We start from the raw sequence: 17,831 nt of genomic DNA, 5'->3' as shown, positions 1-17,831 counted from the left end.
ACTGGGAACAGGAAGATCTTCACCTGTGTGTGCCCTGCAAGTTGAGACAGGAGACATGCCACAGTGTGTTTATACAGAAAACAGCTCCTAAACAACTACTGGATGAACACAGGAGGTCATGGAGAGTCATCCAACCACACAGGCCTGCTGGAAAGGGAGAGAACACCAAAATCAGCATAATTCAGTTTGATTCATTTGTTACATGAAATCATAAATGTGATTTTAGTAAAATGTGTTGTTGTCAGTTCCTTCAATATAGTAGTAATAAATAAATCTTTTATGATTGTCCTGGCCTTATTTTTGCAGCATTTTGTTCTCAGCAAGTCATACCCTGTACATCTGTAAAGATTTTCAACTTGTATAATTCGTTCATCAGGATCTGATGTGTGATTGTTTCCTTATTTTTTTTAAGCAGTGTAATAGCAGATACACTAAAGAGTAATAAAACAAGGCACTAAGGTCACATTCATTTGGGTTCCTGCTCATATGGGCATTCTGGGTGATGAGAGAGTGGACCGGCTGGCCAAATAAGCTCATAAAAAGAAAACATATCTATTTTCAACTTTAAAATTATAAGGAATGGGCATAGTGTGGAATAAATCAATAAAGGGTAGCACAGTCCTGGGATCAAGAGATAAGGGGGTGACATTTATCTGTCCAAAATAGAGCTGGTTTTGTGAGAAGTACGGGAGGAAATAGAAAAGACATTATAATGACTAGAATAGGACACAGTAATCTGAATAGCACACTTTAAATTATATGGAGGCATCCAGAAAGTCAGTCTTTGTGAATATTGTCAGGTACCAGACATCGGAGCTTGTTAGTTTCAGGAAATATGTGTCAGAAAGAAAAGACACAGTGTAAGAGATAAAACAGATGAATGTGTGTACAGGGCGGGAGTTTAGTCAGCTTCCTGAAGCGAGGCTTGATGACACAGCGGGCACTGTAGGAAGTAACTGTCACCAGAAGATGGCAGTAATGCGTGTCTAAGGAAGCAAGCTGCTGTTACACCTCGAAGAAGAAGAGGACAGGATGCACACATGTTCGTTTCCGGGGTCAGTCCGCACGCTGGCAGACTGTAAACACAGGTTACTGTCACATTCAAAGAAGAATTGGCAACATTGGGCTATGAGGTGGTGTTTTTGTTGAGGTAAGTAGTGACATGTCACGTTAAATGTGGCCGGTTTGTTTGATTTAAACTGCTGTGAATGTGTGTGTTTCCACTCAGCCACTGGGAAATGTGCCTGTACATGTCTACTAACTTACTAACGGTTCGTCATTTCTAATAAGAACATTAGGTGTAGTGTGTCCTACCGATACACTCGTGACATTTTGTTTTCTTGCTAATAATATTCCTCATGTAGCCGCAGCTAACGTACTGTTGGCAATAAATGCAAACACACCACAAGTGGTCCCAAAATGATTCTGTAACACGAGTATTAAAGGGGAACTACGCCAATTTTCAAAATAAATACATGTCATTCCTTTAGTCTGAAGACCGTCCAAAAATATTGATAAAAATGAATAACTCTCCCAAATCCAAAAGCCAGAGTGCTAAAACTGAAATTTGTGATGTCACGGGGTATCAAGTCTGGAGCTGCTCCACAGACAATGAATGTTGAAAGATGTTCTAGATGACACTGAGGGCAGCCAGGGGAGTGCTCTGAGCATATGGGGACATTCTGTGTCAGTACTGAGATCACTACGATAGAGTAAAGCTCTTTTGGGTATAACAAAGAAGACAAACATTCTTTGTGTGTATTTAATCAGTCTCCCATTCATTGTCTATGCAGCAGCCTCAGATGTTATACCCTTTGACATCACAAGTTTGAAACCTACTTCTCTGTTCTGGCTTTGAGAGACAGTAGCCCAGGTTCACAAATATTCCAGTGATGTATTGGAGGGCATATGAAGGTATAAAGGGTATACCTACCTCTTATTCTAGTCAGTCAAAAAGCCATTGGAATATACAGAAGAGTGTAACCTACCTGTGCCCTCCTCTATAACCTACCCATCTACCCAGTGATACAGCCACCTCATATTTGTCTCAACTGCTAGCATAAGAAGACTATAACTAGGGCTGCGTGGTGAACAAATTTGATTTGAAAGCACAGGTAAGTGTTCAGTGTTAGTGACAGGCCAACAAACAACCTGCCACTTTTTTCTCAACACGTGACAGAAATGTGTGACAGCTCATTGACCACAGCTTCTGTCTATGGGTTTGAACCCGGGGCTCACTGTTGACCGTTGTGACACATATGTGATCATAGATATTTTCAACTCAAGATTCATTGACCAGCTTTTTCCAAGCTCACAGTGATTGTGTGGAAACCTTTGCAGGGTGTCACAGGTCCATTTAAAGTCTGAAGTTCAATTTCATAAATATTTGATCCTAAAAGCTATAAAAAAAAGTCTTAGATTTGAATTTGTGATGTGTTAATGGCCACATTTTTAAATCTAATTTAATGTATTCATCTTTTATATTATATATGACAATATTTTTGTCACTGAGAGTTGGTTATGCTGTATAGAAGAGTTGGTAATGATGTGATTAAAGCAACTGCCTTGCTTTTATCTCACCATTAAGCTGTTGTGCAGTTGTATTTGGTTGCATAAAAGAAAATGGGTTGTAAGTTAAAGTTGCATGCAAAAGTTTGGGCACCCCTGGTCTGTGAGGGTAGAACAGTGCACCACCACTCCAGAGTCTGATAAATCTTTCTGCAGGTCTTTTACAGTCCAACAGGTATAGAATTCATGTTGTGATTTTTGTACATTTCTCATTTTAGTCTCCCTCTGAATGTTTCTGTCCTGCTGCAGGCTCAGAGAAGCACAGACATGAAGAACAGAGGTGGTGGCTATGTGGACGGTCGGCTCAGACAGAGAGTGGAGCAGGTACAAATCCATATCCTCATTCTCATGGGGCTGTGTGTTATATGGTGGTATTAATTTAACAAATAAGGATAAATATAAAGGTTTGTATATTCTCACAATTCAGTAAAACAGATAAGCAGTTTCTCCTGTACTGTATTGCACCCCCCCCCCCCCCACACACACACACACACACGCACACGCACACACAAACAAACACTGAAACAACAATTTTTTGAGCCCACTCCCCACAAAATTTTAAAAAAGTGCCAATCAAGACATGAAAAATGTGACGTGTTACCTTTCAAATAAAATCAGTAATAAGCAATAATAGCATGGATATATGCAGTGTTTATTTGAAAAAGTAACTGAACAGCAGACAGAGATATATGTCTTAAATTACAGGACAGTATGGTAACCATCCTGCCATCAGAGGACATCATGAGGGAGACCGAGTCTGCTCGTCTCCTTGCATGAATTTCATGCTGTCTCCACGTTACTTTTCCTGTTAAAATGACATGCAATCAAAGACTGGGTCTGTGTTTTACATTGAACTCTGTTTTCAGTATTTGTCAACCTGCACCAGTCAGTATGTGGACCTGTCAGCCATGGCCCTTGAACTTCAAAAACAGTACAGGTAAGTGCATCAGAAGTCAAAACAGTGATTTGCTCTGGCTCTGACCCAAGCAAATGTGGTGACTCTGCTTAACTTTACTTTGGTCTGTCCTACACTGACTGCTGCAGTCAGGAAATCATTTATAAATTGGATAATGGACACTTTGTTTATGAAAAATTATATTAAATTGTATAGAAGCAGCCTAGTAAAAATGTTGGTATTGTATATTTCTGCAAACTACAACAAGCTTCCGTGACGTAGAATATGAGCTGAATTTCTCACCTGGGTATAGCACCTGCCAAGCTGCAGACCACAGGTCAAGGCCAACAAACAACAAAATGACTGACTCCAGCGGCTTTTTAGGCTTCCAATGTGGTTGTTTTGTAGTAACCTGTCGCTGTTTTTCCAGCTGGGTTTGCACCATGAAAGGCAGTTGTTTTTTACAGAGAGATCACTGCTTCTCCAGCAGGGACTGTGCCTTTAAAACCAAATATTTTAAGCCAAACTATGATCTTTTCCCTATCATAACCAAGAAGTTTTTGTGCCTACACCTAACCACATGTTAACCACAGCATTGCTTAAACGTAAAGTTTCAACTTATCCCCTACATAATAACAAGCAAATGTAACATATCCATGATGGCAGGAGTTATTGCAGAGCTGTTGGATTTGTTTGAACCAAACTGGACATGAATGTATATTGATGTGTATCTATGCACATTAAAAATGATAACATTTGATTTATATTGTGTCTTTAGAATGGAGTATGGCAGGAGAAACAAGACAGCTTTCAGGATACAGGTGGAGAGAGGTAAGAGAGGGATGCCATATTCCACTGTGACAGTCGTTTGGCTTGCATGTGTTCAGGGTAATTATTTTAAACTGTAAATTCCCACTGGAGTTCCTTCTAATATAAGGGCAGACAGGACAGAGGTGATTGCTGTGACTTTGTTTTAGTCATTATGATGGATTGTTTGTCATGTAATCACAGGGGGAAAAAAATGTGTGTTTAAATTTTAGAATCTATTTAAATCTTTGGTCCGACAGTGTTTAGTGACTTTATTTCAGCTACTTTAACAAATGTTGTAGATTTAAAAACAGCCACTGAAATTCTGTTAAAATACGTTCAGACTGTACACAGCGTTTTTAAAAAACTCAATTTCATTCTGCAGCTGCACCACAATCCTGCTCATCATAAATATTAACATATAGTCTTTGATACAAACTGTATCTCTGAGGAAATGAAACAGCATGTCCGGCCTCTGTCCGAGGGAGGAGAATGAGAGAAACTGACTTTTGCCAATTTCAGGCCAAAACTTGGAACAAACCTGGTCTAGGCAGGTTAGCCGTGCTGCATGAGTTTCCATGGCGATCTGACCAGGTTAAAAGAAAGCTACTTTAAAGACACAGAAAATTCTGATTTAGGCACAACATAACTTGCTAATCCACTAATATCACTTTATGGTACACCCTTCTGGTGTTTGTTTGTAGATCCAGAGTTTATCACTAGCAATAACATTTCATTGGAGTAACATTTGGAAAAAACTCACAGAGAAGGACATAACAAAGCGTTACTAAGTTAGTGGTGGCGAACTTTCAGAAAATCAAGCACTCTCAGGTACTGAATCCAAACACACCAGAGGGTCTCGTCATCTAGTCAGGCCCTTTAGCTGTTCTGATACCACTGTAAACCACACCCTTAAGTGGCTCTTTGCTTAACTTTGGAATATGAACTGTGAGGAGTTCTGATTTGTCTTTTCTGTCTGTTTTTCCCAGTGTATGAAGCAATCACAAAGGAGTCCGGGCTGAATGATCTAGAGAGCAAACACTTGGCTAAGAGGGCCAAGCACAGCCACAATGACACTGGGTAAACACACTCTCTGCTTACTGGATGGTTTCAACCAGCAAGATTGTCTTTAACCTTGGGGGCTCTGAGCAGTCCTCTCTGATGTACTCTCTTTTTAAATGTACAACTAATGCCATACACTCCTGTGTGTTCACAGTGACGGCAGCAGCAGCAGCAACTCAGAGGAGTCTTCTGACAGTGACGACCAAATTCTGGAGAACACTGTAAGAAATTATGTTTTAAAGCTTAAATCTGATGAAAATCTGAATATAGTTGAAGCGTGTTGGTCATATAAATTTGACTGGGGAAGCTTGTATTAATTGTCTCAACCCATGTTGGTAGATAATTAAGCATAATCACATATTTAATACTAAGACCTTTTTAAATGAGGGATTTAAATAATAATAATGTTTTTAAAAAATGAATCTGTATCTGTTTCTAGGAGTGCATTAAAATTCACACAATGATAGACCATCAAGCTGACGGGAAATGTGATTATGTCTGTAAATATCAAAACTTTTAGGATGAATTGTGACAAAATTCAAGTGTAGCTAACCATGTAGCTCAGGGCATGTCAGTTTTAGTCCATTAAAAATAGCTGGTTTTTGCGACTGACAGGCTCAGATTACTGGAAAGGATCCCTACGGTGATAAAACGTTTTGTATAAGACTCAGATCTTTTTTTTGTTTAACCAGAAACAGCCCCAAAATCACAATCACCAAACCCACCAGACTCCATTTAAATAAATGGTAATTTTATCATCATGAAACACACTTCATTCAAAGTGGACTGAAATAAAGTAAAACTCACAAACTCCATCTTGGTTCATCTTTACACTGTTCCAACAATCACCAACTCTGGTTTGGTATAATTAGGCCCTTAATTCACTCAATTAAAAATATGCTGACTCTTTATATGTTTAAATTACTGTTTATTTAAATGGAGTGTGGTGAAATTGGCAGTGGTGACTCCAGGGCTGTTTCTGGGTAAACCAAAAGGATCTCACTCTTACTAAAAGGTCTATCTACATAGGGATCCTTTCCATTATGTTGACATATACTGAGAATATCAATCTCAGCCATTCAGCAAAACAAGCACTTTCAGTGGACTCAAACTGATGGTGCTCAGTTGCCCACAGAGATTACATTGCAGCCTGTTTTGCTGCTGCTGTCTGTAGTGCTCTCACTCAATACTGAACTGATTTCAAAAATTGTTGTTGCCATTAGTCATTTAGACACAAAAACGTGGGAAAATAAGGTCGAAGTTTATGAACAACCAAACTGACCCTTTAACAACTTACCTTGCTGCAGTAATGTAGAAGTGCACTCCAAGGTGTTCCAGTACACTGAGTGTGGTTACAGGTGTACCAGAGCAACAAACTTGTAAATCTCAACCTGAAGATGTCGGTGAAATACAACTTCTCAATGTGGTATTAAGAGGCTTTTTAAAGTGCTTTATAAATAGCTGCATGGATGCCCTTACCACACCTTAAAGTAATTACCTGTTCCTCGGTACACTGTCCAACTTTCCACCAAATATAACTGAAAATTTTTGAGATATCTTGCCAACAGGAAAACAAACAGACATATAGGATTTAACACAACCCTGTGGGAAACGTAATATCAGGCAGGGTCCAGGGGATGATGAATGTGAACTATCATATTTGGGTTTGACCCTTGGAGGAACAGCACATTCAGTGCCTATTTCAAGAGCCTTTTAAATAAATTCACAGTTCTTTCTAGTTGTAAAGAGCCCCTTTAAGTTATGAAACAATGAAGCAGAGAATTAGTGGTGTGTTTTCTCAGGTTTAGAACACTCTAGAGAAGAACACTATCGACTTATACACCATGAGAAAAGCACATTTCCCAAATGTTGGACTGCTACTTCAAGTGATGTGCACAGCCCTCTTGGTAGTGAGATCTAACCATTTATTGTTGCTGCATTTTACCATCCACAGCCCACCAACCATATGAACAGCTCTCTTACATCTCTGTACCGGAAGGGACAGCCTGACTCCAACACGTCGTCACCCAGGAGAGATCAGTCTGCTGCCAGCATTCCTGCCAGCGCAGCCAGCCTCCCTCCCAGCGCAGGGACACTGGTTTCCACGGGAGGCTGGTTCATTGATAGAGGCAGAGGCCCTGAGAAGAGCAACATCTTCATCGACCTGTGTGAAGAGGAGCCAACGAATACAGCAACAAATGTATGTTCCAGTGGAGGGCATGTCTATGTACTAAAAGACACAGGACAGTTAAGATGCTGACATTTAGCTAAGTAGGTAATCACATCTAAGTCTTAACAGATGCGAGTTGTTTTGTCACAAGGGAGTAAGCTGTGAGGATGGAATACTGCCTGTTAGATCCCAACCTATAATAGATTTTTGTGGCTGATTCGGATATTTAAAAAACAAAAAATCCAATAACAATATTTGTTTAGCATAAAAACACAACATAAATAAACATTTTGGCCAGTATCCCCTGCAAACTGATATTTCTTTGTGTCCCCAGCAGACTGATGTATCCATGCTGGAACCTGAGAAATATCCCAAAAAGACAAAGAAAAGGACAAAGGGCTCTGCTGAAACTACAGAGTCTCGCACCCTGAATAAAAAAGGTACCACCTGTCAGAATCTTATCCTTGTATTGAACACCACAATGGTAATTCATATTGAGCTCATCAGTCATTGCCTGTGGGGCTCCAATCTACAGTAACTTTCATAATTGATTATTTGTTATTTTGTTTATTGTGTAATGTTTATTAAGGTTATCAAATTGATGATTGTGTCATCGATTCATTAGCAAAAATGACAGACACTAATAACATACCTCAGTCCACTGTGATGGCAGCTGTATTCTAAATATTTTTTTTCTGTATAAATGATTTTTCAGCAAAGTCAAAGTCACTAGAGCTGCAGTATCCCACACTTAAGTTTGAAGATGTAGGAGGTAATGAAGAGACGTTGACGGTCAGTACCTCTAAATTTGCTGCTTTGTTTTACTGTTGTCCCAAATGTTCATCTGTCGTAAAATGGGGTTGGCTGCAGTAACCAAACTCTGACGTTTTTCAGTCTTACATAGACGAGTGTTTGTTATATTATCCATTTGTATGGTAGTTTTCACTTGCACTTATTTGACTTTGTTGCAGGACGTGTGTAAGCTACTGATCCACATGCGACACCCAGAGGTGTACCAGCAACTGGGAATGGTTCCTCCAAGGGGCTTTCTCCTCCATGGACCTCCTGGCTGTGGAAAGACCCTGCTGGCCCAGGCTGTGGCCGGGGTGAGTACTAAACAACACCAGGGCTGAAGAAGCATCTGCGTCTGCAAAGAATGTTCATATCCTTCAAATCCTTGATCTCAGATTGCAACACATCCAAAATATCCAGTTTATTGAGCTCATCAAGAAGACACATCTTCTCCTCAAACTGCAGGATGTGGCTATATTCCATGTCTGTGAGCCATACTGGCTGGCTATTATTGGTTTTATTACATTGTTGTGGTATATCTGTAATATAAAGAGCTGGGGTACTACGCAGTTAGCATTAGGTCAAATTAATTCCCTAACTTGTGTTATGTGCTTCACTAAACTGAGACTTAATCGCTTAAAGTCAGATTTTGGTTGCAAGAGTTTTGTCTTCTTGAAACAGCTTTGTAGTTTTGGTCGACGCATTAAACACTTAAACTGCTGCTCTTTAAGCTGTTGTTTGTGTGCTTGTGAAATAAAATGGTGCGATTTATTTATTTATTTATTTTCTTTTTTCCTTCAGGAGCTGGAGCTGCCCATGCTGAAGGTGTCTGCGCCGGAGCTGGTGTCTGGAGTGTCTGGAGAGTCTGAACAGAAGCTCAGAGAGCTGTTTGACCTGGCTGTGGTTAGTAATGGTCTTTTTTATGCCTCTGCGCCTCAGATAGCCCTGGCTGGAGGCATTATGTTTTTGGGTTGTCTGTCAGTCTGTCTGTCAGTCTATCCGTCTGTCCGTCCCATCCTTGTGAACAGGATATCTCAAGAACACCTCATGAGAATTTCTTCAAATTTGGCACAAAAGTCCACTTGGACTCAACGATGAACTGATTAGATTTGGTGATCAAAGGTCAAGATCAGTGTGACCTTGCATCCGTCTCATCCGTGTAAAGACGATATCCCAGGAACACCTTAAGGACATTTCTTTAAATTTGACACAAACATACATTTAAACATCAACTGAAGAATAAACTGATTAGAATTTTGTGGTCAAAGGTCAAAGTCACTGTGAGCTTACAAAATATGCTTTTGGCCATAACTCATTCTGTGCTAATTATGACAAAGCTTCACACAAATATTTAATAGGATAAAATGATGAATTAATGACATTTCATATCCAAAAGGTCAAAGGTTAACTTCACTGTGGCATCATAATGTTCTGCACGAAAGACTTTTCTGGCCATAATTTAATGTCATATCTCAGGAACAGAAGGGGAAGACATTTGGTCAGATGCTAATCTTGGATGTCCACCTTGAAGCTGTGCTGTTTGTATCGATCTTCTGTGCTGCTGGGGGGCAGTGGCTGTGAAGCATCCATGTTTCACAGCATTAATTTTAGTTTAAAATCAATATGGAGGAAGAATAGTAAGCACATGTGACCATATGCCCAAGTGATGTTCCTCTCGTACTGCTGACACAGTGTAACTGGTAATTTAGATGTATGACATATATACTATGTCTTAATCTCTTTCTTTCCCCCTGCAGAGCTCTGCCCCGTGTATCCTGTTCATAGATGAGATAGATGCCATCACGCCCAAGAGAGAGGTTGCTTCTAAAGACATGGAGAGGAGGATTGTAGCCCAGCTGTTAACCTGCATGGACGGTAGGAAACTCTGCCTACAGAGTGATGTGATTCGCCTAAGGAAATGTCATACTTACTGAAACAAGCAGAGTCATGATTAGTGTTGCACGGTATACCAGTACTAAAATAGTACCGCGGTACTAGAGTATTCCAAACGGTACTATACTGCATTCGGAAAATACCGGTACTTTGAAACTGATTCAATTCATTAATTTAGTTAATTTATTTTACTCATTTATGCACATAAACGCCTTTCTTGTTCCTATTGGAGCACAGATTGTGCAAGTGGTGTGTATGACAACACCTGTATCAACATTCACAGCTGGCACACGTGAAAAAAGACAAGAGAAAGTCTGCCTCGCAAAGGGAGACAACACGAGACAACACAAACTTGGTGGAACATTTGAGTTACCAAACCGTGACGTCCGTACCGAGGTACTTACCGAACCATGATTTTTTTGGTACCGTTACACCCCTACTATTTATTGTTCTAAAGGTTTGTATCCAAAAGGACTTTTCCTTAGGAAAAGTACCGAAGAGTATCGAAAAGTATCGTAATTCATATTGGTATTGGTACCGAAACAAAGATTTTGGTATCGTGACAACACTAGTCATGATAAAGTCAAGGTGATGTTTCAGCTGTTGAGTAACTGTCACCAGGCAATAACCAGTCAAAAAAGGACCTATTGATGGACCAAGTGGAGCACTACTTACTGTTGAGTTGTGCAGTATGCATGGATATGAACTTTATAAAGTTGATGAAAAGTTGATTGTGACACGTGACCTGACAGAGACCCTTCCACACAATCACAATCAGTCACAATCACATAAGTTCCTGTCCTGCTGTACTTGAATTTACTTTTCATTTTGATTATTACAGTGTTTGGGAAGCTACTTTAAAAGCATAGCTTTGCAAGCTACAAATTACTTCACACAATGTAAGAAGTTGAATTACAGCAAAACTATTTTAGGGAGAAATCTGTTTTAACTAAAGCTACTTAGCAAGAAAGAGTTCAGTCTACAGTTTTGGAAAAAAGATCAAATTGTCAATCTACATGAGACATGAAATTATTAAAAAATGCAAGACAAATGTCATATGCCAGAAAAAAATGTCACTCAGTTTAGTTTATTGCAGTAAGTGCCCACTTGTTTGCAGGTTATACATAAACCAAATAAATAAGACTCCCTACTATTAATGGGAAAGTGCAGGAATGTCAGCTTTGGTTTTGTTTACAATGTCCATCAGTCAGACACCTGGCTTATATAGGAAGTGATGTCAGTACTTAGAAAGCAGAAGAAAGATACCCGATGTGAGCATCCATTACTGGACTTCCACATGTGAAATGACATTTAACTGGTGCTTGCCTCCTGACAGATTTGAACAGTTTGACAGTGATGGCTCAGGTCCTGGTTATCGGTGCCACTAACAGGCCGGACTCCCTGGACCCGGCCCTCCGCAGAGCGGGACGCTTTGACAGAGAAATCTGCCTGGGTATCCCTGATGAAGCAGCTCGTCTCAGGTCAGCTATGCATGATTATAGAGGAATGAGAATCTTCACGATGATGTTAAATATTGTAGTCGTGATAAAGATGATTTTTAAAAAATACTACTAGTTGTACTTTTGGGCTTTACTTGCTGAAATTGTCATAGCTACATATATGGATCCCATATATGGATTTCCTCCCACCTTTGATGTCTAGCTCTTCTAGCTAGGGAACGTTTCTAGTTTCTAATATTTCATTTTTATGTAGGATGACTTTGTCTTTTGATCTCCTTGATTTGCACCCAAGTCATGCAGTAGATTCTTCCTTCTTTGAAGCAATCACAAGGATATTTGCATGTTGTTAGGATTTAGGCAGTTGCCAGCTGATCACAGTCTCTGACATCTGTTGATACTGTCACAGTTTAAAACAGAATGCTTTGTGCTTTGTCAGGATCTTGAAGACATTGTGTCGAAAGCTGAAGCTGCCGGAAGACTTTGACTACCAGCAGCTGGCCCGGCTCACCCCAGGCTACGTGGGCGCAGATCTCATGGCTCTGTGCCGAGAAGCTGCCATGAGTGCTGTCAACAGGGTTCTGCTGGAATTAAGAGGACAGAGCCAGAGCTCTAGTACAGAGCTGTTAACAAACAGTGTTCAGACTGAGACTGTTATGACAGAGGGAGAGGTCAGAGAGCAGCAGCCAACAGATATAAACCCAGAACCTCAGGAAGAGTCGGGGCAGAATCACGTGGAGGTATGAGGAGCACCAGCAATACATCTCACTAATTCTACCCAATGTGACTGTGTACAAGATGGCAAATGACAACTTGCTCTGTCATAGCATGATGTGTGTTCTTCTGAGCCTCATCTCAGAAAAACTCATTTTCTATAAACTGTAGTGAACAACAGTGTCATCTTGCAGCTGGAAAAACAACTACTATTGGATGTCTGCCAAGATGGGAACGTAAAATCTGTGTTAAAATGAGTTTTAAAAAAAAATCTAATCTTTTTTTGTTGAAACGAAAAAATACCCAAAATAAGGACTTTTGCATATGAGTTACAGAAATATTCACATGTGGAACTGAAGAGTTGGACCTATCATTGATCATACATGATTAAGTAGGTTTGATGCTCTGTTGTTTTCCAAACATTAGTGAACTTTTAATCCCATCAGAAAATATGAATAATGTAGTGTCACTACCTGCCTATCAGTTTGAGAGTGACAGCGATTGCCACTTCTGTGTTTTTAATTTTTGGGGTGAGGCCTTCACATAAGCAGGGTTTTATTTCCCGCTTCTCTGTGTTATTCTAATGAGCTGTGTTCTGTATCCAGCAGGGGGAGCTGTGGCACCTGCTGCAACTGCTGAAGAACACGGAGAAGCTGTCAGAGGAAGAGCTGGCCGGCCTGTCCATCCTCATGTCAGACTTCAAGGCCTCTCTAGCCAGTGTCCAGCCCTCAGCCAAGAGGGAGGGCTTCGCCACCGTGCCAGATGTCACGTGGGAGGACGTGGGAGCCCTGCAGGACATCAGAGAGGATCTCACCATGGCCATACTGGTAAACACATCAGGCTTCTTCAGGTTTAACATCCATGATCCAGACTAGGGCCCAAACCGAACAGACCAAAAATCATATCTCAGTATTTTTAGGCTGAATAGCATTACAAAGTAAATATCTTGTTATTTTCTAATTACAGGACTAAATGTTCAGTTGTAGGTCAAAGCCACATGTGACATTTCATAAGCACTTAAATTAAAACAGACTATGATCAAAAATAAAATGCAGAAAAAGCGTTTCCTCCCCTGTTTGAAAATATACAGCTGCAAAACATGGAAATGAAAAAATATGCAAAATAAATAGCAGGGCTGTTTGTTAGCAGAGGTTGAAAGTTTAGTTGCACAGGCCACAAAATTGTTGCACAATTATAAAAGTAAGTAGGTGTAATTTAGTTCAAGTCTGTCAAATTCTGTGTTGGAGGAGTTAAAAAAATCATTTACTCTAACCTTTCAAATGAGTACAGATTTAACAATGAACAAGTGAAATGAATGCGACAGCCCTACTTGTTAACTGGTATGACCCATTCTGTCATATATGAGACTCAGCTGACCCCCCTTTGGGTCCTGCAAGGGCAAGGTATGGGGAAGAGAACTCTCCTTTGTGTGCTCATGTTATTCAGGATCATTTGCAGGATTTTTGTGGTAAAGCTTGTCAGTGTATCTGTAGATTGTCTTGTTGAGTTATTCCATGACTGAGGACATTGTCCCTTTTAATATACAGTACAAGACATTCACTCTCTGGAAATGTTAGACGTACCTCTCAAACTGTGAGCTGGCCCCTTCTCCACCTATTATTGGATACAAGTCATTGGCAAGTACTGACTGTGGCATGTGTGTGTGTCCTCAGGCTCCGGTGCGTTCTCCAGAGCAGTTCAAGGCTCTGGGACTCAGCGCCCCATCTGGTGTGCTGCTGGCTGGACCTCCAGGATGTGGAAAAACTCTGCTGGCCAAGGTTCCCTACCGCACCACCACAATATACCTAATAATTAGCTGAGGAACACAGCACTATGATATCTTTGAACACCTCTAGTGCCATTGAAAATGTTTAATGATATCTGGTGTTCTGTAATTTTTCTGTCAACTTCTCGCAAATTTCCCAAATTATCTGTAATCGAAATAGAACCTGATGAGTTTAGTCTGATTTCTTATGGCTGATTGATATTTCTGTTATTTTAGAGTGTGTTTTTTTATTCACATAGCTGAGGCCTGTATATACATTATCAGTCATCTTAGGATCAGATCTAGGGCTGAAAATTTGACTGTGATTAATAAAACTCCTCAGAGAGTTGAAAAGAGGACTTGAAGGGTAATTTTTGTGTTGTGAACCTGGACCCTATTTTCCCATGTTTTTGTGTCTAAGTTAGAAAATACCAAAGTTACCCTGCAGATTTTTTATGTAGCTTTCTGCACCAGTTAGTTCTTTGATGAGAACTCTGAAGTATTTTGACACAAAATCAAGTATCATTCATGCATCACAGGTTACATATGTTGGTACTGTGTTCTTAAACATTTTGTTTCTACAGACATAGCAAGGCTAGTCATTGTCTCACTGTGTCTCACTGTTTGTTGTCTCCTGACAGGCAGTGGCCAATGAGTCAGGCCTCAACTTCATCTCTGTCAAAGGTCCAGAGCTGCTCAACATGGTGAGTCACTGAGCTGCAGGAACATGTTGATGTCGCAGAGGCTGCCTGGGCAGTGTCGCATTGTTTTGGTGTTGGATCATAATACAGCCCACAGACTGTTGCTTATTAACCTTTAACCACATCTCTGAGAGGCTCATTCAGTTTGTTCTGCTAGCATCCTGATGATTTGCTCAGTTTGTGTTGCTCTCTCCATATCCTCACACTACATATTATAAAAGATTGTTGTCCTCATTCACCACACCATGAGTGAAGAGGGCTGATGCTAAATCATCTGGTTGCATTTATTGATGAATCTTTGTGTTTGTGTGTGCAGTATGTTGGAGAGAGTGAGCGGGCTGTCAGGCAAGTCTTTCAGAGAGGACGCAACTCCGCTCCATGTGTCATCTTCTTTGATGAGGTTGATGCTCTGTGTCCTCGCCGCTCAGGCCATGAGGTGAGAGGGGTGGACTTCATGACATAGGAGGGAATCCATGAGTATTATGTTCCAAACATCAGATTCAGATTCTGACCAGGAGCAGCAGCTGCGGAGCTGTGGGGTTTACAGGAAGTAACTAAGTTTCCTTCCTTTTCTTTGTGGAGAGTTGATGCACAGCCACCTTGATAAGAAGGAAAGTGCTATTTTCTGAACAACTTGTAATCGCAAATGATGTATTCAGGTGTTTTAGGTTAAGTAATGCCCTTAACAATCAATCACAACACATAGGTGCACAAGGGATGTGACAATATATCAAATTTTGCAATATTGCAATAAAAAATTACTTATACTATTGTCAGATTGTGACAAAAATCACGATATTATATTTTTATTTCACTAGTATAACTGTGGTCTAATATCTCCCTATTAAAAATTGTCAGGGATTGACATAAATGCTTGCCAGGGGCAAGTAAATGCGGTGTTCGGGGAAGTGGAATGTCTCATGCACTTGTCTGATTGGGCAAGGCTAACATAACGTTATCTGAAAATAAACTGCATACCGAATTGCTAAAGCGAAGCTTTTCCAGCTGAGCTGCATGTGGCAGACTGTCTCACCACCAAGTGTTAAACAGGACAGATGAGAAAAATCTAACATACTGGACACTACAAATGTTTACTTTGGGGTCAACAATATCGTATATGACAGCGTTACTATTTATCTCTGGCACGATGCAAGGAAGAGAATTACTTTACTTTTGGCCAGAAGCTAATCTTAACCATCCTGCTGTTCCAACGAGGGCTCTGGTGCGATCGTGTCCCATTGAGAGCTTTGTAATCCATCCCTGAACTATGCTGTTGTTTGGTAAACTTTGTTAATTCACACTGAATGTGTTCTATGATCATTTATCAATATTTCTGTGTTGGAAACGGTTACTGGTGTTGTTAGCCATCTATGATGCCTGGATTGAGTCTGTTGACCAATCAGAGGCTGTGTTTCTGACGGTGTGGCAGTGCAAGGCAAAACAGGTGTAAAAATGACATTTAAGATGGAGTTGTCCCAGCTGTGTAGTTGTTGCATGTTAATTGTATGTTTTGTGCGTTAAAAATTTATAAGAATTGTCCGAATCCCTGTTGACTATTTTTTTTAAAAAGCTTAATGTCAAGCCCTGATTATATTGTTTTTGTTTGAACAGCAGATGGCGCAATCATCTCTCAGTCAAAAAAACAGACAGGCTCAGACCCAAATAGAACATGGAGAAAACCCAGAAGAATTTTTTTTATTTAATAATGGAAGTTTTTAAGTCATCATATTTCTCTTTTTTTTCTGTTTTTAATATCATGATAAATACCGTAGTGTGGACTTTTTATCATGATAATATCGTACCATGAGTTTTATGATCGTTACAACCCCAAACAGTAAAGGCTCTTAAAAAAAATGTTAAACACAGTCTCAGTGGAAATGTGACCACGAAACCAAATGTCATCATCTTCACCACTTATCTCTTGTTTTTTATTTATCATTTGTTCTTCAAACCAAAGAATGAGGAGTCTTAAATGCTGCATTACATACATGCTGTATATTGAATGGGCATTTTTGTTGGGGTGTAAATCTCTGGCTTAACTTTGACTGGATTCTTCAGGTTTACAATTCTATACTCTGAAACTTTTCTCATACTGCTACAATATGAACAACAGACAGCAGATTAATGTTAATACATTTTTCTAAAAACTTGGACCAGAAGTGCCAAAACTGCAGACTTGAGACTGGTGCCATGTCAAGCTATGAGAACAACCCACTCATTGATTTCTACATGTGATTTACTGTGTTACTCCTCTTGACAGCTTGTTTTTTTTTGTGTGATCTGGTAACGTATGTGTATGAGCAGTGTTTGTGTGTGTTCAGTCAGGAGCCAGTGTGCGGGTGGTCAACCAGCTGCTCACAGAGATGGACGGCTTAGAGACACGGCGGCAGGTCTTCATCATGGCTGCAACCAACAGACCAGGTACACATCCAAATCCAGATCCAGTCAGAGCTGCAGACTAAACCAAGCTCAGATGGTCCCAGCTTCTCTGTTCATTAGAAAGAAAGGACAGCTGGAAGAAATGCATTTTTAGGGCAATTTTCACTAGTGGTAGAACGTCACTAAGTACATTTACTCAAATACTGCACTTAAAGGGATAGTGCGCCCAAAAAAGAAAATTCAGCCATTATCTACTCACCCATATGCCGACGGAGGCCCTGGTGAAGTTTTAGAGTCCTCACATCCCTTGCGGAGATCGGCGGGGGGAGCGGCTAGCATACCTAATGGTAAACGGCGCCCCAGACTAACGTCCAAGAACACAAAATTGAATCCACAAAGTACCTCCATACTGCTCATCCGTAGTGATCCAAGTGTGCTGCAGCCCCGACATAAAAAGTTGTTTGGAAAAACGTCATATGAACTCTGTTTTTAGCCTCACTGTAGCCTGTAGCTCTGCCTGCTTCTCTGTGCTCCGCGTTCACGTGTGCGCGCACTCAGGGTGATCGGTGATCTCTGAAGAGCAGCAGTCTCGTCAGTACTGATGTCCAGATTCTCAAGTGCAGGCATC

At 40.4% G+C, this 17,831-nt stretch overlaps 1 protein-coding gene across 3 annotated transcripts in view; it reads left to right on the top strand.

Annotated features, from left to right (window-relative positions):
• The first annotated feature begins 1,017 nt into the window (after nucleotides 1-1,017).
• nvl (nuclear VCP like) overlaps nucleotides 1,018-17,831 on the top strand; it is a 25,130-nt gene continuing 8,316 nt past the window's right edge. The window contains exons 1-19 of one of the 3 annotated variants that reach the window (XM_050071121.1): nucleotides 1,018-1,150; nucleotides 2,818-2,892; nucleotides 3,435-3,505; nucleotides 4,242-4,294; nucleotides 5,260-5,350; nucleotides 5,487-5,553; nucleotides 7,287-7,532; nucleotides 7,837-7,942; nucleotides 8,218-8,294; nucleotides 8,474-8,608; nucleotides 9,096-9,197; nucleotides 10,052-10,169; nucleotides 11,524-11,668; nucleotides 12,084-12,384; nucleotides 12,967-13,185; nucleotides 14,032-14,136; nucleotides 14,765-14,827; nucleotides 15,141-15,260; nucleotides 17,146-17,245. In XM_050071121.1, the coding sequence (XP_049927078.1) occupies nucleotides 2,836-2,892; nucleotides 3,435-3,505; nucleotides 4,242-4,294; nucleotides 5,260-5,350; nucleotides 5,487-5,553; nucleotides 7,287-7,532; nucleotides 7,837-7,942; nucleotides 8,218-8,294; nucleotides 8,474-8,608; nucleotides 9,096-9,197; nucleotides 10,052-10,169; nucleotides 11,524-11,668; nucleotides 12,084-12,384; nucleotides 12,967-13,185; nucleotides 14,032-14,136; nucleotides 14,765-14,827; nucleotides 15,141-15,260; nucleotides 17,146-17,245 (2,176 nt within the window). In that variant the 5' untranslated portion in view covers nucleotides 1,018-1,150; nucleotides 2,818-2,835. Of the gene's footprint in view, nucleotides 1,151-2,817; nucleotides 2,893-3,434; nucleotides 3,506-4,241; nucleotides 4,295-5,259; nucleotides 5,351-5,486; nucleotides 5,554-7,286; nucleotides 7,533-7,836; nucleotides 7,943-8,217; nucleotides 8,295-8,473; nucleotides 8,609-9,095; nucleotides 9,198-10,051; nucleotides 10,170-11,523; nucleotides 11,669-12,083; nucleotides 12,385-12,963; nucleotides 13,186-14,031; nucleotides 14,137-14,764; nucleotides 14,828-15,140; nucleotides 15,261-17,145; nucleotides 17,246-17,831 lie in introns of all 3 variants that reach the window. The other 2 variants (XM_050071120.1, XM_050071118.1) reach the window with 2 other exon arrangements.

The sequence above is a fragment of the Epinephelus moara genome, chromosome 19 (genome assembly GCF_006386435.1).
Source record: "Epinephelus moara isolate mb chromosome 19, YSFRI_EMoa_1.0, whole genome shotgun sequence".
NCBI classification, from domain to species: domain Eukaryota; kingdom Metazoa; phylum Chordata; class Actinopteri; order Perciformes; family Serranidae; genus Epinephelus; species Epinephelus moara.
The sequence above is the reverse complement of the archived record's forward strand: the minus strand, read 5'-3'. Positions and strand labels throughout refer to the sequence as shown.